General features: G+C 44.0%; 1 protein-coding gene across 4 annotated transcripts in view; it reads left to right on the forward strand.

Moving 5' to 3' along the window:
• FBXL7 (F-box and leucine rich repeat protein 7) overlaps positions 1-27,000 on the forward strand; it is a 193,196-nt gene that overhangs the window by 159,763 nt on the left and 6,433 nt on the right. For all 4 annotated transcript variants that reach the window (XM_069960246.1, XM_069960245.1, XM_069960247.1 and 1 more), the window contains one exon: positions 25,754-26,365. In XM_069960246.1, coding sequence (XP_069816347.1) covers positions 25,754-26,365 — 612 coding nt within the window. The remainder of the gene's footprint in view (positions 1-25,753; positions 26,366-27,000) is intronic.

Consider the following 27,000-nt stretch of genomic DNA (forward strand, 5'->3'; position numbering starts at 1 on the left):
GCTGCAGAAGTCAGATGCAGCCCTAAGGAGTCCAGGAAAACATGGATACAGCCTATGGCCTTATGGCTGTGCCATTATTTTTGGCCAACAGAGGAAATCAGTTGGTTTCCTACAGCTGGGGCGGTACATGCGGCAGTGACATGGACGCTTTACTGACTGTAAAGATGCCGCCTGCACACTACAATAAATATCACGGTTGACACAGGACTTTGTCCAATTTTTTAGATTTTGACCCACTATATATTTGAGTTTGACACCACAGCTCTAGACTGTGCCCCAATAGCAGATAGAGATTGGGCAGTTGGGTTAGGCCATCTAATGTGTGTGTGGCCTGTTTAAGACTCTAGGAGATTTTCTAAGTAAGGTGTAGCCCCTGGGTCTAGCAAGGTTAAGGGGACTCCTTGTTACAGTAGTATCTAGTGGTCCAGGATGTTTAAATGTTCTACTAATAGTCCTTAATGTCTATATAAACAAATGGAATGAATAAGTGTAAAGTTGTTTGCAGGCCTCTGGTATAACATTCCAGGCATAGAACGTCTTTTATTTCTGCACTCTGTCAGAATACATCATGGAATTCATTGTACTGGGAATATTATAAAGCCAGTTTTTAACATTCCTTCTTCACATCAGAAAGTGAACTAATGTGAGCGCCTGCAGGAAAGGTGCTGACAGGTTATAAAGCAGTATGATTTCTGTGCACCCCACTAAGTGAGGCTAGTGTTCTGCTCAGCCACTTCACAGAGATACTCTTAGCAGATGGCTTTGATTTGTTCATCTGCCGAACAGAGTATTTCTATGATTTGTGTGTTTACACCAGCACCTTATTCACAACCTGAAAGTTTGGAGATGCTTCTTGTGATGATCTGTAACAACCAGAGACTCCTCCTAATGCTTGAGTCGGATTAAGTCCGTGTGTGCTTTAATTCTCGTGAGATAACTGATGTAAGAGCCGTTCATCATTCAGGGTGTGTTATTGTATGCTGTTAGACATGATTTGTACTGCTGCTGAAGATTCATATGTGCTCACATGTATGCAAGATACATTTGCACAACATATTTAAGTAAGAGGTTCGCAGATCGGATCTCCATGAACCAGCTCCATGAATTGCTTTAATAAAAGCTAGTGGTCACCAAAATGTCATTTACATGTCACATTCTTTTTGTGCTTTCTCAGTGGGACTGTAAGAGGGAAAGTTTCACCTTGACGAGAGTGCCAAAAGGCATGTGGAGACTTATAGGTCATTCAATCTTTACTGTGAATTTTGGGAAAAAGGATATGCAGAGTAGCTCTCTCCCCCTCAAGTAAAAGAGCTTGCTCTCTGGTGCCACCAATTGGAGGTAGCAAGTGAATAAGCGCCTTAAAACATGACTGGAAATTAAGGGTACAAACACACACACACCGTATAGGCAGTGTATTTTCTGCTGCGATATGCAGCAGATTAGATCTAAATAACTGAACACAGCATCAAATCTGCTGCGTATACAGTGTGTGTGTGTGTGTGTGTGTGTGTGTTTGTACCCTTAATAGGCAAGCTAGAATCTCTCCCAAAGGAGTAAATTTACCCAACTGTAGATAGCTTAGTTTTGGCCTTGTTGTCCCTATTCAGTAGAGAGTAGGGTTCTACCTGACTAGCAGAGATACTATTGTCATGAGTAGAGATGTGCAAATTTCCAGTAATAGCGAAGTGCTTCATTATCTCTGCAATCCGCTTATCGGCCTGCTGCCTTTTAACCCCTTAAGGACGGGGCCCATTTTCTTTTTTTTCGCTTTCGTTTTTTCCACCTTGTGTTTAAAAGGCCATAGCACTTGCATTTTTCCACTTAGAAACCCACATGAGACCTTATTTTTTGCGTCACTAATTGTACTTTGCAATGACAGGCTGAATTTTTGCATTTGGTACACTACGAAACCAGAAAAAAATTCAAAGTGTGGTGAAATTGAAAAAAAAAACGCATTTCTTTTATTTGGGGGAACTGTGTTTTTACGACATTCGCCCTGGGGTAAAACTGACTTGTTATGCATGTTCTACAAGTCGCTATGATTAAAACGATATATAACATGCATAACTTATATTGTATCTGATGGCCTATAAAAAATTCAAATTATTGTTAACAAATATACGTTCCTTAAAATCGCTCCATTCCCAGGCTTATAACGCTTTTATTCTTGGGTCTATGGGGCTGTGTCAGGTGTCATTTTTTGCGCCATGATGTGTTCTTTCTATCAGTAACTTGATTTCGCATATACAACTTTTTGATTGCTTTTTATTACATTTTTTCTGGATTTGATGCGACCAAAAATGCGCAATTTTGCACTCTGGGATTTTTTTGCGCTGACGCCGTTTACCGTGCGAGATCAGGAATGTGATTAATTAATAGTTCGGGCGATTACGCACGCGGCGATACCAAACATGTTTATTTATTTATTTATTTATTTACTTTTATTTAAAACCTGGGAAAAGGGGGGTGATTCAGACTTTTATTAGGAGAGGGGGCTTTTTACTATAAACTGTTTATAAACTATAAACAACACTTTTTTTTTTTTTTTTTTTTACACATATACTAGAAGCCCCCCTAGGGGACTTCTAGTATATATACTTTGATCTCTCATTGAGATCTCTGCAGCATAGAAATGCTGCAGAGATCAATGAGATAGGCACTCGTTTACTTCCGGCTGCTGCAGCCGGAAGTAAACGAGTGCCGAGTCGGGGACGGCGCCATCTTGGACGAGTCCCCAGCCGGCATCAGTAACGGAGATCGCTCCTCCTGGACAACGTCCCGGAGGAGCGATCTCCCCCACTAGACACCAGGGAATGGTTGCCTCCGGTAATCGGAGGCAGCTGTCAACTTTGACAGCTGCCTCCGATTAGCTAATTAGCGGGCACGGCGATCAGACCGCGCCCGCTAATAGCGGCGGTCCCGGGCTACACGCGGCACCCGGGACCGCGGCGCTTCAAAGCAGGGTCGCTGCACGGCCCCGCTTTGAAGTGCTAATGAGGACATATGACGTACGGGTACGTCATATGTCCTTAAGAGGTTAAAGGGGTAGTGCGGCGGTAAAGAATTATTGACAGAATAACACACATTACAAAGTTATACAACTTTGTAATGTATGTTATGTCTGTGAATGGCCCCCTTCCCCGTGTCCCACCACCCCCACCCGTGTACCCGGAAGTGTGGTGCGCTATACATACCTGTCACGTGCCGACTCGTCTCCGATCTTCAGTCTGCGATGTCGTCTTCGGACGGCCAGGCCGAATCCCTCCGAGCGCCCTGAGTGCCGGCCGCCCTCTTCAGCGTCATCAGAAGCTCAGCCGCGATTGGCTGAGCACAGTTATGCTCAGCCAATCGCGGCTGAGCAGCCAATGACGCTGAAGAGGGCGGCCGGCACCCTTCCGGGTACACGGGTGGGGGTGGTGGGACACGGGGAAGGGGGCCATTCACAGACATAACATACATTACAAAGTTGTATAACTTTGTAATGTGTGTTATTCTGTCAATAATTCTTTACCGCCGCACTACCCCTTTAACTGACTGCCACTCTGTGCCGCTCCTCCCAGGGTGCTGGGAAAAGCTGGATCCAGTCCTGAGATACACTTAGCAGGCTGATCAGCAGATTGCAGAGGTAATAAAGCACTTTGCTTTATTATTACTGTAAATTAGCTCATCTCTAGTCATGAGACTAAAGGGGAAAATTTTCTCCTTGAGCAGATCACGAGAGGTCATTCATGCTTAATTGCAGTTAAAGGAGGAGTAAGTAGGGCTACCATGAAAACTTTACAAGTGACCGCGCCAGATACAGGGACTTACCTGCTACCCTGTAGTCATGCCACAGGACCTGCACAATTTCCATTGTATTTGACAGACAGTTTATTTCATGTATCTGAAACTGGACAGGTAATATTTAGTCTTTAGTTTTTCCCTATTCCCTGCAATCCTTTATTAACGTAGTTTGGGACCATCCGATCTCACGATCCATCAGGCACTGTGTGTGGAATGCAGCACAACCTTCATGTAAGAAAGGGAGTGTGTTATCATTCCGGGTGTCCATCACAAGTGGGGACAGGAAATAAAGAAGGATGTCAGGACAGTTCAGGGCACACAAGGAAACACACACAAAGACAGGTGAAGCCCTGACACTGTCCCACTCCCACTGCCCCTACCTGCTTGCCACTAGACCACCCTAAATGATGGCGGACAACTAGGTGACGTTCCCTGCACTGCAACAGGGTGACACATGAGACAAGACAAAAGACAATAACAAAGACAGACAAAACACAATGGTGGATAGTCAGGCAAAAATGGGTCAGAACCAGGAGAATCAAAATATAGACCAGAATCACAGAGCCAAAGAACAGTGAGAAGCAAGCCGAGGTCAGGTAAAACAGGAGTTCAGAATACACCAGAATAGCAAGCTTAAAACAGGTACAGCAAGTGTAATCCTATAGCAGGCATCAGACCTAGGGAATGACTGAGCTTTATCTGAAACCAGGTCCCGGTCTCAGAGACGATTGGAGCAGAGAAACAAGAGATTGGACAGGAGGACCCGGCTGTCAGTCATTATCCAAGGCAAGGTGTTAACTGTATACCTGCTGGAAGAAATCTTCCCAGACAATAAGCAGGGCGTTAACCTGAATCAATAGAAATGCCACAGCAGAATAAAACTGTGTTCACACTAATAAAATGATGCAAGTAAACAACTAATTTTGCCGCCATGATCGCAGTCGGCGACCAGAGCTCGAGAACGTTGTTTTACCAGGTACAATCCTGACATTACCCCCCCTTCTACGAGGGGCCACTGGACCCTCATTTGAACCACCAGGTTTGGAAGGGTATGTATGATGGAATAATCGAACGAGTTTTGGGGCATGGAGATCTCTAGCAGACACCCAAACTCGTTCCTCGGGTCCATACCCTTTCCAGTTGACCAGATACTGAATTGAGTTTTGCACTCTACGTGAATCAATAATTTTTTCCACTTCAAACTCCAGCTCTCCCTGAACAACAACTGGACTAGGTGGTGTTTTAAAAACAACTGGTGAAACATATTTCTTGAGCAATGATTTATGGAAGACAGGGTGAATACGAAGAGACCTGGGTAACTGCAATTTATAGGATACTGGGTTGATGATTTCGGCGATTACATACGGACCGATAAAACGAGGTGCAAACTTATTTGAGGGTACTCTTAAACGAAGATTTTTAGCAGAAAGCCATACTTTATCTCCCACAGCATAATTAGGCCCAGGCAAGCGCTTTTTATTTGCATATTGTACATGGCGGAGTTGGGCTTTTTCCAGATTCTTACGATTCTGAGCCCAGACTGTGCACAGTCGACGGATTACAGATTTGACGGAAGCATGATCAGATTCATGACCGGTAGCGGCTGAGTACCTTGGGTGGAAACCATAATTACAGTAAAAGGAGGAGTTCTCGTGATTATTAAGGGCAAACTCAGCCAGTGGCAAGAATTCCCTCCACCTCTCCTGGCATTCAGAGACGTAACACCTGAGATATTGTTCTAAGGACTGGTTTAATCTCTCTGTCTGCCCATTGGTCTCGGGATGAAAGGCGGAGGAGAATGAAAGAGCAATACCCAACTGGCCACAGAAAGCCCTCCAAAACTTTGACACGAACTGAACTCCCCTGTCAGATACAATATTAGACGGAATACCATGTAATCTGAGAATATGGCGAACAAACAGACCTGCCAAAACTTTAGCACTAGGTAATTTCTTTAAAGCAACAAGGTGACACATCTTTGAGAAACGGTCTACCACCACCCATATCACAGACCTTCCTTGGGAAAGGGGAAGATCGGTGATGAAATCCATTGATAAATGTGACCATGGCCTCTTGGGCACAGGGAGTGGATGAAGCAACCCTTCAGGGAGTCTCCGGGGAGTCTTGGCCCTGGCGCAGGTTTCACAGGCCATAACAAATTCCTTAACATCCCGTGCCCAAGATGGCCACCAATAAGTACGTGATAATAAATATTTGGTGCCTGCCAAGACCGAGGAATGCACTTCCTCCAAGATTTTAAGTCTGAGGTGACCTGGCACAAAAAGTTTACCCTGAGGTAGATCTGGGGGCGCAAATTCTTGAGAATTAGTAATGGAAGACACCAAATCGGGAGTAAGAGTAGCGACCACAACTCCTGGGGTGAGGATATTCTCAGGTTCACGGGCACCGAAACTCCTAGACAAGGCATCTGCCTTAACATTCTTGGCACCTGGGCGATAAGTTACAATAAAATTAAACCTTGTAAAGAATAAGGCCCACCATGCCTGTCGAGGGTTGAGCCTCTTGGCATTATCAAGATACAATAGGTTCTTATGATCAGTTAACACAACCACCCTATGTTTGGCTCCCTCCAGGAAATGTCTCCATTCCTCAAATGCCCACTTTATAGTTAGCAATTCCCGATTCCCAATGTCATAATTAATCTCTGAGGTGGAGAATTTCCTGGAGAAGAAAGCCACAGGACGGAGGTTGGTGTACGGCTCTGCTCCCTGGGACAGGACCGCTCCAACTCCTGTCTCAGAAGCGTCAACCTCAACAACAAATGGTTTTTCAGGATCTGGGTGGACCAGAACAGGAGCGTCATAGAAACAATTCTTCAAAGCACTGAAGGGATGTTCTGCCTCTGGTGTCCAAGCAGTGGGGTCCGACCCTTTTTTGGTAAGATCAGTAAGGGGCTTAGCGATAACAGAAAAATGAACTTCCGGTAATAATTTGCAAAACCCAGAAAACGTTGAATCTCTTTTAGTGAAATGAGGCGTACCCACTCCTGTATGGCAGAAACTTTCTGGGGATCCATACCGATAGAATCAGGAGTGAGAATATAACCCAGGAACCCCACCTCTTGGACACCAAATTGGCACTTAGACAGCTTAGCACATAAATAGTTCTGTTGCAACCTAGAGAGGACAATCCTCACATGTTCTTGATGGGTAGTCCAATCTGGTGAAAAGATGAGGATGTCATCTAGGTATACGACCACGAACCTACCCAGAAGGTCACGAAAAATATAATTTACAAACCTTTGGAAGACGGCAGGGGCATTACTGAGACCAAATGGCATAACTAAATACTCAAAATGGCCCTCAGGAGTATTGAATGCCGTCTTCCACTCATCACCCTCTCTGATCCGGATCAAGTTGTAGGCTCCCCGGAGATCTATTTTGGAGTACCAGTGAGCACCCACAACTTGATTGAACAAATCTGGGATCAGAGGAAGAGGATGCTGGTCCTTAACCGTGATTTTATTTAACTCTCGGTAGTCTATACATGGTCTAAGACCCCCATCTTTCTTGCTGACAAAAAAGAAACCTGCCCCCATAGGCGATACGGAGGGCCGGATGTGACCCTTCCGGAGGCTTTCCTGAATATAGTCACGCATTGACTCTCGTTCTGGAGCAGATAGGTTAAAAATATGTCCCTTAGGGAATTTCGCTCCAGGAACAAGGTCAATGGCGCAATCATATGGCCTATGTGGGGGAAGATGGTCTGAGCTGACTTCGTCAAAGACATCTCGGAAGTCAGCTATGAACTCAGGAATAGATCCAAAATCAGCGGTACATTCTAAGGTCTGTACAGTGCTCAGATGAGAATGACAACTAGAACCCCATTTCAGTAACTCAGCAGTCACCCAATCAAACACTGGGTTATGGAGACGAAGCCAAGGCAAACCAAGAATTACATCATAGGTCATTTTTTCCATAACAAAAAACGAAATTTTTTCAGAGTGAAGACACCCCACTGAGAGGGTGACTTCGGCAGTGCGAAATTTAATTCTTCCTTCTGTCAAAGGAGTGGAATCAGCCCCAGTGACTGAAAAAGAACACAAAGGAATAAACTCAATGCCTAGGGCCCGAGCAACAACAGCATTTATAAAATTAATTGCAGCCCCTGAGTCCACCATAGCCTGGCAAGCAAGAGTTTTACTACCAGTGGACAAAGAAACCGGTAACAAAACTTTATTCACAGAAACAGGGTCGCCTTCAAAGCGATCTGGCAGAAGCATGCTAGGTTTCCGCTGGAGGTTCTGGACAGGGAAAACAGGGGCTGAAAAAGTAAAAGGTGAGGCAGCAGTGTCAGATTAATGGGTATTCATGGCATTTAGACGTTGTGAAATTTGGTCAACAACACCTGCCATTCCCTGGCACTGATTTGCCAACTCAGCCAGGCGGTCACTGACTAACGGATCAGCACTCATAGTGAACCGCCGAGAGGGTTGACTGGAATATTGGCCCTGCTATAATGTCAGGACAGTTCAGGGCACACAAGGAAACACACACAAAGACAGGTGAAGCCCTGACACTGTCCCACTCCCACTGCCCCTACCTGCTTGCCACTAGACCACCCTAAATGATGGCGGACAACTAGGTGACATTCCCTGCACTGCAACAGGGTGACACATGAGACAAGACAATAACAAAGACAGACAAAACACAATGGTGGATAGTCAGGCAAAAATGGGTCAGAACCAGGAGAATCAAAATATAGACCAGAATCACAGAGCCAAAGAACAGTGAGAAGCAAGCCGAGGTCAGGTAAAACAGGAGTTCAGAATACACCAGAATAGCAAGCTTGAAACAGGTACAGCAAGTGTAATCCTATAGCAGGCATCAGACCTAGGGAATGACTGAGCTTTATCTGAAACCAGGTCCCGGTCTCAGAGACGATTGGAGCATAGAAACAAGAGATTGGACAGGAGGACCCGGCTGTCAGTCATTATCCAAGGCAAGGTGTTAACTGTATACCTGCTGGAAGAAATCTTCCCAGACAATAAGCAGGGCGTTAACCTGAATCAATAGAAATGCCACAGCAGAATAAAACTGTGTTCACACTAATAAAATGATGCAAGTAAACAACTAATTTTGCCGCCATGATCGCAGTCGGCGACCAGAGCTTGAGAACGTTGTTTTACCAGGTACAATCCTGACAAGGAATCTAGAAAGGCTCTAAATATTTTTCTATATGAGGTCGAGATACTCCTGGTGGAAAACAAAAGTAGAGTTGTTACCCATGCATTTTATAAAAACATTTTCTACTAATATAACGCACCATTGGAAATTTTGTGTCATCATTTCTAAAATCTTATTAGAATATACTTGAAGATATATTACAATAGTATATGTGAAATGAATGAAACTGTTACATACATGTTTTTAAAGCCCAGTAAGCATTGACCTTTGACACTGGTTTATCTATGACAATGCCAAATGTTGGTGTTCCTATTAAATAAAGTAGCTAAAAGTCATCAAAAAGACTGTGTTTCAGATATCTGGTGAGATATGACACAAAAAAGTGGCATACATGGTGACTTGCAACCCATTTTGATGTACGTTAGACACTTTTTAGTTTTGTCCCTCTCTCGAAGGGGTGTGGTATACCAGAAAATGAGTGCGGCCTTGCTGAAAGGGGGACAGTTTCATATATTTAGCATAAAATGAGCCAGCAAATAGATGGTATAAACCTAGGCTAGCCATAGGGGGATATTTATTAAGCAATCTTATAGTAAGATTCTATTGTCTTAGGTGCCCAAAGCAACCAATCAGAGGTCAGCTTTTATTTCTCATATTTCCCTGATAAAATGAAAGCTGAGCTGTGATTGGTTACTATGGGAAACAAATAGTTTTGCACCATGTGAGCTGGAAAAGTCTGTGATGAAAATTATTCAAAGTAAAAAAAGAACCAAAGCATTTAAAGGGGTACTCCAGCCTGTTACATTTTTATATACTGCTGCTATAGAACCAGATTGAGTTTCGATATCTCTGCTTGTTGGGTTGGACGTTCAGCACATGCTTTAATTAGATTTACCCCTTGAGGTTTTCATCAAACCTCATAAAATCTAGACTTGGCCATTGTGAACAATAACTGAAAATAAGGAAAGAAGCATTTTTCCCCTGTCAAACATTACTTCTTTAGCAGTTGTTAAATATATGATTCTGTTCCTTACGGCTCAGAAAGCTTAAGTTGAAAGAACGCGGCATGCTTTGATACTCTACAGATAGATACTTGAACCATCTCGATGTCACATGTTTACAATATTTTCTGAGAACTACTCTGAATGTCAGCAGGGCTCATGCAAATATTTATCATGCATCTTGTTACCAAATCCAAGCTGGAGCCTAATATATTTAGGAAGACATTATTGATCTTGATTTACATTACCTTGGAAAAAGTGTGTTGATAAATTTATTTCAATGCTGCTTATGCTGTGAATAAAAGTTACTACCCAACAGAATTACAAATACACAACACAGCATTGTAGTATGGAAATTGAAGACCTCAGAATTCCTGTTTACAATTTGGACATATTCACACCGCTGGGTTATGGGCTGTAATAGGAATGTATTAGAGGTCCTTGGGGCCCTATCTGTACCACAACATGCTGCTGATTCTATGCATGTTTTTTCTGCCCTAAGCAATTGGACTCTGTATGTACAGAGGTAGTTCCTCTAGAAGCATTTGTTCATTCATAGATCCCATTCACATCACATTTTAGGGTACCTTTTAAAGTCATCTTTTTCCCTTTAGTATATAGAAAATAAATGGAAAGTATTCAGGAAACCGAATGAACTTTTTGGCTGACAAATACCCCAAAAATGTAATGTGAATGGTGATATACCTGCTCATCTGGTGCGTGTAAATCAATTTCCTACAGAAATGTCAAACGTTGGGATCAGTCAGAGTCTGGATGTTCACCATTCATTCATAAGCTAGAGCTGGGAGATGCCCTCAGCAAGGTCCTACACTTCCCAGCTCGCTGCCTATGAGTCTATGGGGACCATCTTCTACAGTGGGGCGGAGATCACAGTACTTACCCAAGCACTTCTCCCATCTAACAATCTTCTTGTCAAAAATACACAGCGTATTTACTGCTGCGATACGCAGCAAATACGCAACAAAAACGCAACAAAAACGCAGCAGATTAGATCTAAATAACTGAACACAGCATCAAATCTTCACCATCAAACTGCTGCGTATTTGCTGCGTTTTTGCTGCGTTTTTGTTGCGTATTTGCTGCGTATACGGTGTGTGGGTTTATACCCTTAAGGTGTGAATATACAATTTCTCTAACAATATGCTAAAGAGGACCTGTCAGTTGTCACTTACTAATCTATCTTATCTAATATAGTAAATCAGGTTCATAACTAAAGGTTCATGGGCACCAGTGCAGAAGTCCCCCTCTCCACCTTCCATGATCTATTTTGATATATGTATGTATTCTTTTGTTCATAAGAAGAAGAGCTAGCACCAAAGGTGTCTTGACATAAAGCCAAGTTTTCAGGTACCTGTAGACTTGTGTACCTGAGTCAGTGTGTGCATTACTGAAGGTGCAAGCTGTCATCTGACTGGGGCCTGGGGTCATAACTAAATACAGGGGGGGGGGTTAACTACCAGGTGACATTACATTGGGGGGGTGCCTTCAGGGGGATTGGGGGAGGGGTTGTTAACTACAACGGCATTGATTACCAGGTGGCATTACATTCAGGGGGATGTCTATAATATGGGGATACTACCCATTAGCGAGGTATCTACTGGGGTAGCTATTAAGGTAATTACTTAACAGGGGGATGACTACACCATGGGTGATGCTACCTAATGGGGAGCTAGCAAGGGCACTACCTACTAGAGATACTACTTATTAGGGGGCCAACCAGGGAGATGACATATAGGGCAGTTATGTTAAACTCTGGTGTAATTTTTTTGGCCCGCCAGGCAATTAGGGGTTTGAATTACATCTGGCCCTCCATTGCAGTAGATTATAATATGGGTAGTCCGTACAGCCGCTCAGACCAGCCATATTATAATCTTGTAGGCTACAGGCAGTTTTTACTCTATCGCCTAGGAGTATGTGAGCAGTGTCCCGAGGTCTGCAGCACAATGACTTCATCACACGCCCTGCGGTAGGTGCCTCCCGCCAGGGGCATAGCTAGGATTCACGGGGCCCCATAGCAAAAAACTATAAGGGCCCCCCTCCCCTATGTACAACACAAAGCACTGTGTATGTGTGTGTGTGTATATATATATTGTAGAGATCTTCCCGGGGGATGGTGTGTTTGGACACAGTTCACAGCAGACTTGGACTTGTAAAATAACAGCTTGGCGTTTATTTGCAGCATAAACAGTCCATAACAGAAATATAGCAACACTGTGCTTTAAGAACAAAACAAAAGGTCTTGCCCGTCTGGGCGCTAACTAACAAAGCAGGTTACCTCTCTGGCACTTCAGTCGGCAGTATTGCGGGGTGTGAACAGGCCCCAGCAGCGTCTGTCTTCCCAGCTCTCACCAAACAGACCACGCAGGCTGTTTACTCCTGTCTGAGAGCTTTTCCCTGCACACTGAGCCCACCTTTTGCCTTCTCAGGCTGATTGGGATCAGAGCTCACCTGATCCCAAAACCCATACTGGATCGGGGGAAGGGAATGGCAAGTCCCACTACCAAAACCTATCTGCCATTCCATGTAAGTCCAGGCCCGGCAATAATAAATTATAGCTCAGCAGCATAACACTGCTGAGCACTGATGCCTCCTGGACTCACCATCTCACGCTATGTATTAACCTGGGTGAGATGTACATCCCCTCGAGCACTTTTCCCGTCACATGTCCACAATATATATATATATATATGTATATGTGTGTGTATATATATATACATATATATATATATATATATACTCTGTGATGTGGCCGAAAAACAAAATCTCTGGTGGCAAGAGGCAGAATCTCGCCTGCAGCCAATGGCTGCTTGCTCTGTCAGTCCACTGTTTTTAACTCTAAGGGCCCTTTAGGAGCACAGGAGCATTAGGTGTACAGGAGCAGACTACCTTTTGCTTAACCCCTTATGAAATGCAGTGTGTAAGTGACCCAAAGTTCAAAAGACAAAGAGATATCTGTTTTAAAGCTGGTGCACTGATAACCCCTGACCTCTGCAGGGAGCTCTGCACATTTTTCTACTTGATAGGTTAGGGGTTATCAGTGCAGTGAAGCAGAGATCTCTTTGTCTTCTGCTTATTAACCCCTTTTTTGTGTTGCAGTATGTAAGTAAACATTAGGTCACTTACAAACTGCAGTACATAAGGGATTCAGTAGAAAGGATGGGTCTTATCTTCTCCCCCAGGCCCCCCTCCTGCATGGGCCCCATAGCAGCTGCCTACCCTGCCTCTATGGTAGCTACGCCACTTCCTCCAGTGGCCTCTGGTGCCATAGAAAAGAGTCCAAACTAATGGGACAACCTGTCACCCCTGGACAGCCCCCCGAACCCACCCTACCCCTGGATACGGCACCCATACTTAAATGAGAAGATGAGCGGAGGCAGTATTTCCACGGCGGGATTGGCATTAGGAGCGGGACCGTCAGGATGGGGTAAGTATGGGGAGCTGTATCCAGGGGCAGGGTGGGTTCGGGGGGCTGTCCACAGGTGACAGGTTCCCTTTAACAACTGTTGTAGTCTATTGTAGTCTTTTGTAGTCTAACTACTGTTGTAGTCTATTGGGGAGGGCTGGCTACTATATAAGAGACTATGGGGAGGACTGGCTACTATATAAGAGACTATGGGGGGAGGGCTGGCTACTATATGAGATTATTGGGCAGGGCTGGCTACTATATGAAACTACAGGGGAGGGCTGCTACAATAAAAGAGACTATGGGGAGGGCTGGCTACTATATGAGACTACAGGTGAGGGCTGGCTACTATATAAGAGACTATGGGGGAGGAATGGCTACTATATGAAACTATGGGGGAGGTCTGGCAGCTATATGGGACACTTGGGGGGCAGTCTACTATTTGGGCACTATTGGGAGGGCTGTCTAATATATGGGAAAATTTTGGTTGGGTTGGCTACTACATGGGGCAATATTGGGGGGGCTATTACGTGGGTTGGGGTTTAATCATATCATTTCAAGGTTGGCCCACAACTTTGTCCAATGTTTTTATTTTTGCCCACTGTGTATTTGAGTTTGACACACCGGATATAGGGGGATGCCAACTACATGGGTTATACTACCTGTTGGTGGGCTAGCAGGGGGATGCCTACTACTTGGGGGGATTTTATTTATTAGGGGGAACTACCAGGAGAGATTACCTACATGGGGATACCTAATATGGGGGATACTATCTGTACAGATCCCTGACTACAATATGGATGCCTGGAGGGGCATCTAACTACAGAAGGATGTTACCTACATGGGGTAGTATCCCACATGTAGAGTGATGTCCACATGGGGGATACTACCTGCACAGATATGCCTTACTGCTATAAGGTCCCGTTCCCACTGAGCAAAGCTAGCGGAATTCCGCGACGGAATTGTCCGCCGCGGAATGCCGTTAGCCTCCCGCTCATAATGGGAGTCTATGAGAGGCGCGCGCTCCTGCTCTGTACGCGCTGAAGAATGAACATGTTCATTCTTCAGCGCGTACAGAGCAGCTGGCGCGCCTCCCATAGACTCCCATTATGAGCGGGAGGCTAACGGCATTCCCGTCGCGGAATTCTGCTAGCTTTGCTCAGTGGGAACGGGGCCTATGGATGCACAGAGGGGCATCTGGTGGGCCCCAGTTATCCCAGTCCGACACTGCTGTGCAGGCCCCTGCTTCACCTTTCTTTTCTATATTAAAAGATTAAATAATTCTGCTCTGGAGGGCCTGGGGCTGGAGATCCAGTAGCTGTAGTGTTCCTCTTGCCCTGGCCATCACTTTAATTAGTTGAAAATGATTTATGTTTAACCCTTGTTGGGAAATAACATAGGCAGATACCAAACTGAGAGGAAAGGGTTAACGCATAGTTCTTATCTCCTCTGTTCCTGCAGCCTATTGTTGAATGACTTGACAACCTCTAACCTGCTGCAGCACTGGGGGGGGGGGGGGGGGGGTAATTCATGGCTATGCCACTGTAGTAATTTTTTTAATCCAACAAATAACAGCTCTGCAGCATTTTCCGTGCTGTACATCTGTTACTCTACCTTGAAAAGTATGAATAAATTGACAATTAGGTGTTACCATTCCCCTTCTTTATAGTGTCAGCAGTGCCACTCAATTCAAATTCTAAGGGAGTTGTGGAAACAGGGGAGCCTTCTGGTGCCCCCAGACATCACACATTTCTCACCTGTCCTGTAGGTAGATAATAAATGGGATTGGAGGGGAAATCCACTTTAATGTCTTCCCCTTTACCAATATTTTGATGACATTAAAAGTGGCTAAAACCCAGAATTACTGTTAGGATTTTCTTTTTGGCACTTTATTCAACTGATACCAAAAGTCTAATACAATGTAAACTTAACAAGGACGATAGCTTTAAGACTTACATTTAATTAATTCCCAATTTTCTTAGACTTGACATAAAACTGTATTTTGTTCCAGTTATGTTAAAATTATGATCTACAAATTATTATCCAAAACAGCTTTCTACAGCTTACGTATAATTTCTGAGATTACCCTGATAAACTATTTACAGCATGTCTGCTGTTGACAATCTATTTGTCTGGCTTCATCGGTTTATGGAAAACTGCGGTTTCAAACATTTATGGACTTGTAAATCAGTCAAGTCGTAAAATGTAGCTTTTTACCTTAAATGGCTTCTGGGATTCTTTACTTATATATCATTTGTCTTAGCCAGGGCCATTGTTTTGAGGGCATTCTTCTTGTCCTTATTCTAAATTTGCATAAACCATATTGTACTTCATTCATGGTGTTGTCTAATGACCTATTAGGAACTGATGGAGAAGTCTTTATAACATAAGAAGGGCTCATCTATATGGCAGAACCATGTGCACAGAGCATCTATGATGGTACTTTGAGTCCCTAAAGCTTGCTACAGACTGCATGAAGAAGAATGAACCTTCTCCCAAATACAGCATGTGATGAGTGGTGCTCTATGTGTGATGAGGATTTGCTTGCCTCCACAAATTTTTTGCACCAGTCTGAATTGCATTGTTCTTCAGTGAAGTATTAAGTATTGCTTGTATATATCTTTGTTAAAGTCTTACATAAAGGGGCATATTTATTATTGCTTTCACCAAATAACTAATGTAAGAAGGTAAAAAAAAAGGTTGCATAAATGAGCGATTGCTAACATATTGTGTATAATTTGTACACAAAAATCATTGATAAATCCCCCTCAAAGTGTTTCTGAGCAAAGCTTAAAGAGACACTGTCACCCCCTTTTTGCATTCTGACTTCTCTTCATAGATGTAAAGGGTAAATTTTGCAGTTTTCATACCTTATTTTATATCATACGTCATGGTGCTTGTTTAAGTAAAAAGTGATCTTTTATCATCTGCAGATTGTGCTTATTGGGGGGGGCTTCACGAAAACTGCGCCTCTTAGCCCAGTCCACAGTGCTGTCATAGGCCCTGTCCCTCATTTATGTCATTGACACATAGGCCCTGCCCCCTCGCGACTATTGGAACAGGCTGGCCTAAAGGTTTAGGCCCCACTCCTTTAGGTCGGCCCATAGCAATGGACGTCGAGGGGCGGGGCCTATGTGTGATGATGCCATGAACGGCGGGGCCTACAGTGGCACTGTGGGTGGGGCTAAGTGGTGCGGTTGCCATAAAGCCCCGTCCACTTAGCACAATCTGCAGATGATAAAGGACACTTTTTACTTGAACAAGCACCATGACGTATGATGTAAAATAAGGAATGAAAACTGCTAAATTTACCCTTTACACCTGTGTAGAGAAATCAGAATGCAAAAAGGGGGTGACAGTGTCACTGTCATTATAACTTTCAATATCTAAATCAACAGTAGATATGATATAAAGCAAGTTTGCAAATTTACACTCACCAGAAATCCAGGTCCAGTCTCCGGAAGACAGATTTTATGACTTGTGTTGGTAAAATAGACTAAACACAGGGATTCCGGCCTGTACAGAGAGTCACGGCTCAATGTGTCTGTCAATCACATGACTGCCTTCTCTCTGTGAGCACTCAGATGGCCTGGGATACACAGGACTTCCTGTTCTCTGTTTCCCTTTTTTTGAGAAAAAAATTGTCAGAAAACATGAAGTGCCGTGTTTTCTATGATAACATATATAACACTACCTACTGTTGATTTAGATTTTGAAAGTTATAACGACATTGACACTTTAACCTTTGTAGCCTGTGTTTGTGTTGTATGAACTGGACTTTTATAAAGGATGAATGGTTAGCCCCAAACCAGTTGTGTTACAGATTGCCTTTTATTACGCAGTGGTAGTATGTATGCCCCTGTATAGTGCCTCTATATTACAAAGGTGGTAGGAAAGGTTTTTTTGGTTGAGAATACCTCGGTAATTTGGCATGAAATTGAACTATATCAATGCAACAGGAAATAGCTCCACGTATCTCTGTATGAAATAAAAAGCATATGGAGGGACAGTATAAGGCATGTAAACTTCTGTGGGTACCAAACAGCGCATTATGCATGTTTAAATGATTAACTTCATTCCCTCAGGTGCCCTGGTTTCGAAAATGTTTTTACTTTCTTCCTACACTCTCCTGTGGTCCTATAGTCAGATAGGTGGGGAAAAAATGGGGTGTGGATGACTATTCAGTGAAAAGTACAGATTCAACCAAATAGCGAACCCCTTTTATTTTGGGAACAAGGGGACATAACAAAAATTAAAATCAGTGTAGTAATCAGGGCACTCTGGGCTATACAGTTATATAAACTCTTAAATTTGGACTGAACAAAGATACTTTTTAAGGTTATGTTCACACACCATTAAAAAAGAATACAAATATGGTTGTTATGTCATGTCACATGTCACTTCTTTCGGCGGATAGTGGAATACGCCGGCCCATAGAATGGTGTCTATGGAGCCGGCGGAAAGGCGCGCGACCGTGCGCGTGGACAGACAGCGGAATTCTGCGTAGTTTATCCACGAGAATTCCATAGTGTGAACCCACCCTTAGACTTCTAATTATTGAGTAACCAAAACCGTGGCCACCTTGCCTCTCAGTGACACAATAGTTTATGAAGTCTATGAAGAATTTTTCTTACACAAAGTGGTCCTCTCCCTGCTTGTATCCCAATTGGTAAGCGTCTGAACACTCAGACACGGCCTGATTAAAACTTTTGAAATGTCTCTATAACATAACAAATGGCAAGGTCCAACAGCACTAGTAGAATGGAGATCAGGTCAGTAGTAATCCACATGGATGCACGCCAGATAGTCGGTAATCCCAGTAGCTGACTGTTGGAACATCAATGGTAGGCAAAGTTCGACAGCATCCAAGGTAAAGTTTAAAGCTTTATCAGGTACATGTAGCAACATTTTGATGTTTCAACATGATGTAGTACGCGGCAAGGGTATAATGTACCTATTACATTAAACCCTCGCCGGGTACTACATCATGTTGCGTTATAACATTATGACATCTGCTATGACACTGATGCGATGCTGTGTTTACATCTGAATCTTTCTGTAGGAATCAGTTTTGTACATCATACATTGAGCTGTCATTTATTAGATAGTCAGCACAGCACATAGTGTTTCTCATAGTGAAGTTGTGATCCAGCTTTTTTGTACAACTTGTGAAACCATGTGACCTTACTGGCTGTTCTGTACTCTCATTGGTTAATTTTCTTTGTGTCTGCACATAAATAACCTCACAGTTGTGTCATTTGTATGTATGCTTGATAAAGACCGTCTGGTTGAAACGTCGCTACATGTACCTGATGTACCAATAAAGCTTTGAACTCTACCTTGGATGCTTTTGGACTTTGCCAACTATTAATGTCTCTATAACATGTCAAGAGTTTTCTCAGACAATGACACTTGAAAAAGTCATACAGGTTAATTTATGTGTTTGTTTTTCTACATTGAATTTGTTTTTATCCTATTAATATGTTCACCCACGGATAATTTATTGGTCTATTCTTATTCTAATAAAAAAAAACATCTCATGTAAACCTTGCCTTTTTTTTTTTTTTTTTTTTTTTTACTATAGATGAATCAGAATAACTACACATCCTTAGTGCCATGGCCAGACTGGGCATTTGGGCCCCTGCAGGAAGGCTGTGTAGTGCAGACAGGGCCCAGTCTCCAGCAAGCCCCACCTCCTCAGGGGTGATCATAAGAGGAAGATATTTTAGTTTAAAATTGCAGTTCTAAAGAAGTGGGGCTTAGCAAATGGGTGGAGCTTAATCATGGGGCGGGGCTCAGACTGAACCTAGAGATAGGCAGGAATCTTAGGTGCAGGGTCTTGCCAGATCCTGCTACCAACTACATAAATCATCAGAAAACAACAAAAAAACAGGCGAGTATAGCTGTGTGTATATTGACTCCTATGTATGATGTGACTGATAGATGAATTGTTGAATAGTATGTGTCCATTATGTGAGTGGCACATGTGGCATGTAGTGGGTAAGTTAGTGGCACAAGCAGTATATAGTGGGTGTGTTAATGGCACATAAGGTATATAGTGGTTATGCTAGAGGCACGTGCAGTATGTAGCTAGTATGTTAGTGGTGCATGTGATATGTAATGGTTATCCTAGTGGTACATATGGTATGTAGTGGGTATGTTAATGGAACACCTGCTATTTGATGGTATGTTTGCAGTGTGGGTAATGGTAATTTGACTCATTTCTTTTTTCTTTTTCTTTTTTTTTTTCTCTTTATTTAACATAATCTTATATATATAAATCAAAACTCCAAAATTCTTAAAATATAGAGATTAGAGTTTCCCATCACTTGTGAAAGAAAATGTCTTTGTTTCTCTTGCTTATCTATTGTTCCTGAAGAATACATTAATTCTTTACCATGGAATGCACCTCCCCGAGTTCCGACCCATTTACCTCTAGATATTTCTTTTATAATTATATCTATGTTCTATTCCCATATCTCTCCTTACTAAGGAATGGTTTGGAGGGCTCTGACTAAGAACCTGGTTAAGGCCCCCCCGATCTCTCTCCACATCCCCCTATGGGGCCCCACCAACAAGCGTTTGATAGCGTGGAATGGCCATACCTGTGGGCGGTCCTTAGAAGGATGGGGTTTGGAGAGACATTTATAGGGTGGCTGCGGCTGTTATACAAGCAGCCTAGAGCAAGAGTCCTGATTAACGGCCAATTATCTGACCCGTTTGAGCTGTTGAGAGGGACCAGACAGGGCTGCCCACTTTCTCCTTACCTATTTGCAATAGCAGTCGAACCTCTAGCAGAAATCATTAGAAGAGATATGACCATCCAGGGGTTCGAATATAAGAATAAAACTGAAAAGATATCGTTATTTGCAGATGACATTTTGCTATTTCTATCTAATGTACACAGTTCGGTATTGAGAGTAAGAACAGTACTTGAGCTTTTTGGGAGGTTAAGCGGATTTGGAGTAAATTGGTGAAAGTCTGCAATTATGTTTTTTTGATGAGGTAGATATAAGAAGACATGAAATTAATCCTATGTTTACTGTATGTAGTGAGTTTAAGTATCTGGGAATTGTGATGTCGGCACAAGTGGATCAGTATTCTAAACTTAATTTGTTACCACTGTTGGAAAAACTGAAAGTATGCTAGACTAGGGATTATAAAGATGATCATCTTACCCCAGGTGTTATATATCTTAGCCAATAGTCCAGTATGGTTAAGTAGAGATTGTTGGTCCCAGTTAAAAGAAATATGTAATAAAATAATATGGAGAGAAAAATCAATACGAATCCCATATGATATATGGTGCTTACCTAGTGATAAGGGGGGGATTTTGAGCTCTACTTTCTGGCCTCCCAGATGGTTTATATAATCCAAGGGGATAGTTTTGATTTTACAGACTATTGGGAATCTAAAAAAACAAAATGGCTTCAAGATCTTCCTACCATCTTGGAGGCTGGAATATTAAGAGACACATAAAACATTGGCACATAAAACATGGAAAGCCACTAAAACCAAAATGGCAATCACGACTAGCAATGAGTATACCCCCCTTTGGGAAAATATGCATCTCCCACAGTTTCAAAAAATACAAAAGTTTAAGTTTTGGGTACAAAAGGGGATTATTAAAGTAGAACATTTATTTAATGTACAAGGTAATATTAAATCACTAGAGACACTGAGAATGGAATTTGGGGTTAGAGAGACAGACTATTATAGATATTTACAAATTAATCACGCAATAGGGAGGACACAAAATAAGAGGCTATTTAAAACACAGGAATATAAAGGTATGTTGGATAAAGTAAGAAGGACGAAAAGAGGGTTGATAGGGAAATTATATAAAATAATTAGAGGGCACTCACAGAAAGAGGTGAAGAATAATTTTAGGGAAAAATGGAGGAGAGATTTAGAGGATGAAAATATAGATTGGGATAAAATATTTTCTGATATAGATAAAGGGTGTAGTAGGCTTAATCACAAGGTGACACAGTTTTTCATTATATATAGGGTTCACTATACCCCTCGTAAGTTGTATTTAATGAAACTAAGAGAGACCGATAGGTGTGTAAAGTGTAATCACGAAGGGAGGGACTTGATTCACTTATTATGGAGATGCCCCAAGCTATATATAGTAGATATTGGGGGGAGGTGATATTGAGATTGGAAAATCGTTTAGATATCAAGATAGAGAAAGACCCAAAGGTATGTGTCTTGGGAGAGGGAAAGAGTTTACACATAAGAGGGGAGGAAAAAAAGATTGCTCTTAAAGGAATGTTAGTGGCTAAGAATTGTATCTTAAAGAAATGGATCTCAGTAACTCTTGGGAGAGAGAAATGAAGAGAATAAAGATGATGGAGTTTTTTAGGGCACAAAAAAACGATAAAATCGAAAAGTTCCGCAAAGCATGGGCAAAATGGCCACAAAGTCAAGATCTGATGATATAACAGAACTGAGTATAGAGAAGTGGGGGAGGGAGAGGGAGAATCTTTATATTTATTATGTGTTTTTTTTTGTTTTTGTTTTGTGTGTGTTTCTTTTTTTTCTTTTTTTTTTGAGGGTTGGACAGGAAAGAGAGGGGGTAAGGAGAAAGGTAGTAGAGTGGAGATTAGAGATTACCTGAGATGAGTGCAAAAGATACTATGTAGCACTCAAAAAGGAGATAGAAGATTGATATAAATAATAAAATGTATGTGATTGTAAACGTGGGATGCACTCCCCGAGAACCGAGGATATTACGTAGTAACAAAGAAAAGGGGATGATAGTATGGAGGGGGCGGGGGTGACTCTGGGAACTGGGGCAGGCTCCCGGTGTCGATTCTTCCTACTGAGGGGCGCTTGCCAACCAAGGGGACTGATCTCATCTGGAAGGGGTAAATACTGGAGATGGAAGGAATTAAATATTAAGTAAAAACAATAACAAATGGAATATAACACATGACTGTACCTTGGGAGAAGTGGTTGGATGGTTACTGGGATAGGCGGTGAAGACATGGTGTTCAAATACTGCTGACTAGGAAGATGCCCCTAGGCTACATTATAAATGTGGTCTGGAGTATCGGAGTGAATGAAGAGGAGTCGGGAATAGGGAGAGAATCCTCTATAAGGTCTGGATCGCTCGAAGACTCCTGTATACATGGAAGTTGTAAAATATATTTTTTGTACAAATATATAACAAAGTATATGTAATAAGGTTATTAAAATTAAATAGGTGTTTTCCCTTCGGGTGGGTATTGGGAATTTGACTCATTTCTAGTGCATTATATAAAGGCAAATATATTTCCAAGTGATATGCTATTTTGTAATACATTTTTGTATTTTGTTTTTGTAAAAACATTGTAAAACATCATTAAATGGGTGCCCCAGCACTTAAAAACTTTTTATATATGGCTGCCTTATAAAAAACATAACAAACATCTTGTCCTTATCTTTCCACTCTCCCCTGGTGTCCTTGTGCAGCATGTATGGGTCCCCCACTGAACGCTGCCACCACTTCCGAGGCAAGTTTGTCTTGGCAGTAACAGCCCGCTCAGCCTCAGCCACTGGAAGTGGTAGTGTTCAGCAGGGGACTCGGAGATGCTGCAGGAGGACATCGGGGGAGAGTGGTGACCTAAGAATAAGATGTTTATTATGTATAGAAGGGTAGCAACATATAAAAAGTGACTGATTTCCCATCATGCAATGCTTCTGCCTGATGATGGTGAAGTAGCAGAGCTGAGACAATGAAGGAGATGATGACAGTGTAACAGAGCTGAGATGGCGGTGTCGGTGTAGGAAAGCTGAGTTGGAAGTGACGGTGTAGCAGAGCTGCGTTGGCAGTGACGTCGTAGCAGAGCTGCGTTGGCGGTGATGGTGTAGCAGAGCTGAGTTGGCGGGGACGCCGGTGTAGCAGAGCTGAGTTGGCGGGGACGCCGGTGTAGCAGAGCTGAGTTGGGGACGCCGATGTAGCAGAGCTGAGTTGGCGGGGACGCCGGTGTAGCAGTGCTGAGTTGGCGGGGACGCCGGTGTAGCAGAGCTGAGTTGGCGATGATGCGGGCGATTGTGAGGGGCGGAGCTTGTCGCGGGGGGGGGCGGAACTAGTCGCGGGTGATTGCGGGGGCGGAGCTAGTCGCAGACGATTGCGGGAGGCAGAGTTAGAGATTGCGGGGGCGGAGCTAGTCGCGCGCGATTGCGGGGGCGGAGCTAGTCGCGGGCGATTGCGGGGGGCGGAGCCTGCCGTGGGCGATCGCGGGGGGGGGGGGGTGCCGCGGGTGAGTGCGGAGGCTATGCTGCGGGTGAGTGAGGGATGCCATGGGTGATGGGGGGGGGCGGGCGGTTGTGGGGCGGGGGGCTGCTTGCTGCGGGTGAGTGAGGGATGCCATGGGTGATGGGGGGGGCGGGCGGGGGGCTGTGTGCTGCGGGTGAGTGAGGGATGCCATGGGTGATGGGGGGGTGCTCGGTTGTGGGGCGGGGGGCTGTGTGCTGCGGGTGAGTGCTCGACGGTGCTGCCGGGAGGCTCTGGACACAGGGGTGAGTGCTGGACGGTGCGCCCGGGAGGCTCTGGACACAGGGGGTGAGTGCTGCCAGGAGGCTCTGGACACAGGGGGTGAGTGCTGGACGGTGCGCCCGGGAGGCTCTGGACACAGGGGGTGAGTGCTGCCGGGAGGCTCTAAACACAGGGGGTGATTGCTGGACGGTGCGCCCGGGAGGCTCTGGACACAGGGGGTGAGTGCTGCCGGGAGGCTCTGGACACAGGGGGTGAGTGCTGGACGGTGCGCCCGGGAGGCTCTGGACACAGGGGGTGAGTGCTGGACGGTGCGCCCGGGAGGCTCTGGACACAGGGGGTGAGTGCTGCCGGGAGGCTCTGGACACAGGGGGTGAGTGCTGGACGGTGCGCCCGGGAGGCTCTGGACACAGGGGGTGAGTGCTGGACGGTGCGCCCGGGAGGCTCTGGACACAGGGGGTGAGTGCTGCCGGGAGGCTCTGGACACAGGGGGTGAGTGCTGGACGGTGCTGCCGGGAGGCTCTGGACACAGGGAGTGAGTGCTGCCGGGAGGCTCTGGACACAGGGGGTGAGTGCTGGACGGTGCGCCCGGGAGGCTCTGGACACAGGGGGTGAGTGCTGCCGGGAGGCTCTGGACACAGGGGGTGAGTGCTGCCGGGAGGCTCTGGACACAGGGGGTGAGCTCTGGGCTGGGGTGACCGGGTAGCTGCTGTTAGAGAGGGATGCAGTCACAGCTGCGCTGATCACTGTCTCCCTCTGTAACAGCAGCCACCCCATCAGTGTTCTCAGTCACTTCACTGTGCTGGGACTGAGGACACGTGATGCCGACACGGAGGGTGGGGGCCAGGAGCAGGGAGCCTGTCGGTGTGGATTGAGGTCTGATGATTCTATGCAATCCATGGGGGTGAATGCAGCTGGATAACAGCAAAACTGTGCAGAATCCATAATAACTTTATATTGGAAAGATGGAAAGCTACGGGTGGGCAGCGTATTAATGCAAAAATAATTTTGGGGGGAATACCCCTTTAAGTTTAGTCTCAGTCCGGCCCTGCTTTGAGCTGTTGTTTTCTCTGTAAAAGGCATTTGCTAATATATTGTTTGGTCCTATTGCTAAAGAAATTTCCACGAAATATAGTCCAGAAATTATATATTTTCTGTGTACTAGTTAATGCCCCAAGCCAATCACATGTGAATATGTGCAGATGTGCCTAACTTTAGCAGTATTTCAGCAACCTCTGAACCTGAGGCCGGCCACCCAGGAGGGGATCCTGACAAGGAGAATTATTGGAAAGTAAACGGGATGATGACTCCAACGGCTTAGCTCCATTTCTACGTATAATCTTCATGTTATCTGTGCAGTTCCACTCATGGAGAACCTCCTCAGTTTACTGTCAGTAGCTGTCACAGAGATCATAAAACAGCTGGCACCAAGATTTACCTCCTCACTGACAGTTTGACAAGAGGAGCACTGTTAGGGATTGCTCAAGATTTGTTTAACATTTGAGTTTATTTTCTTGTTTTACTGTTTTACAGTACGGTAGATGAACATGTAATAAAGACATCAGTTACAGTCTATTGACAGCATATGCAGATTTACTATACATTTATAGCTAGTTGTTATTCTAGGTTTACCTCTTCAGAGAAGATTCATAATTCTGATATACTCCCACACATACTGGAAATAATGTCAGAGTGGTAAAATGGCTATTGACTATCAGGCATTAAATAACATAGAAGTATACTTTTGAATAGGAGTCATATCATTGTTCATTGCAAGTCTTTATATCAGTGTTCATTATTACAGGACATCAGAATTCCGTCTTTTTTGCACACATCACCCACATGCTTAATATACTTTATCCTGTTTCCATGTCATATGCAGTCTTTAATACACCTTTTTCTTTCTTTGTTTCAGATTCTGACCTTAGCATGCGGACGCTCAGCACACCGAGTCCTGCTCTAATATGCCCTCAGAATCTGCATAGCTTCCAAAATGGGAGAGGATCATCTACTTCATCATCTTCCATTACAGGCGAGACGGTTGCTATAGTTCATTCTCCACCTGCCACTCGTCTTACTCATCCACTCATACGCCTTGCTTCAAAGCATCAAAAGGAACAGGCGAACATTGACCGTTTGCCAGATCAATGTATAATCCAAATTTTCTCATATCTACCCACAAATCAACTTTGTCGTTGTGCTCGAGTCTGCCGGCGTTGGTATAACCTAGCCTGGGACCCTCGATTATGGAGGACTATTCGACTGACTGGTGAAACATTAAGTGTGGACAGGGCTTTAAAAGTGTTGACACGTAGACTTTGTCAGGATACCCCCAACGTCTGTCTCATGTTGGAGACCGTAATTGTCAGTGGCTGCAGGCGGCTCACTGATAGAGGGCTCTACACTATTGCTCAATGCTGTCCAGAATTGCGGAGACTTGAAATTTCCAATTGTTATAACATCTCTAATGAGGCCGTTTTTGACGTGGTATCATTATGCCCAAACCTGGAGCATCTGGATGTGTCAGGTAAATTGCTTACGTATATTGTAAATTGTTTGTGTATTTATGTTTTAATACCTTTCTTTTCACATTGAAACAAACAAAGTGGAAACAAAATGATAAATATTTGTGCCATGTGGTGTGAGCATGTAACCTGATCATTCTGTTACTGAAGCATAAGACTCTTGTTTTAATGAATAAGACTTAAAATGTGGCTACGTTTTTGTAAAATGTGAAGCCATTAAATTCTTATCTACCTACTTGATGATTGATTTACACCAAAGATGTAAAAATGCCAAGTGACAGCAGGAAGTGACACAGTATTGGTTGTCACCTTCCAATTATCTTTCGAAAGATGGTATGGTAGAATATGCGTGTTTGTATCAGTACATTCCTGCAAAGATTTAAACACTAAAGGCCCTATTACACAAAGTGATAGGCCGTGACGGCCAATAGTCACTTTGTGTAATGGAAGACAATGATCAGTTAATGATCTGCTGCCACCACTCTGTGTAACAGGAGCTGCGGCAGCAGACCGCCCCTGTCCCCTGGGGGCTCCCCGGATGATCTAACAATCACCCGGGCAGCCCCCCCCCCCAGCTCTTACCCACTCATCCTCGCTCGCTGCCGGTGTGTGTAATAGCGCTGGAGCAAACGAGCGC

Source organism: Dendropsophus ebraccatus, chromosome 2, assembly GCF_027789765.1.
Source record: "Dendropsophus ebraccatus isolate aDenEbr1 chromosome 2, aDenEbr1.pat, whole genome shotgun sequence".
NCBI lineage: Eukaryota > Metazoa > Chordata > Amphibia > Anura > Hylidae > Dendropsophus > Dendropsophus ebraccatus.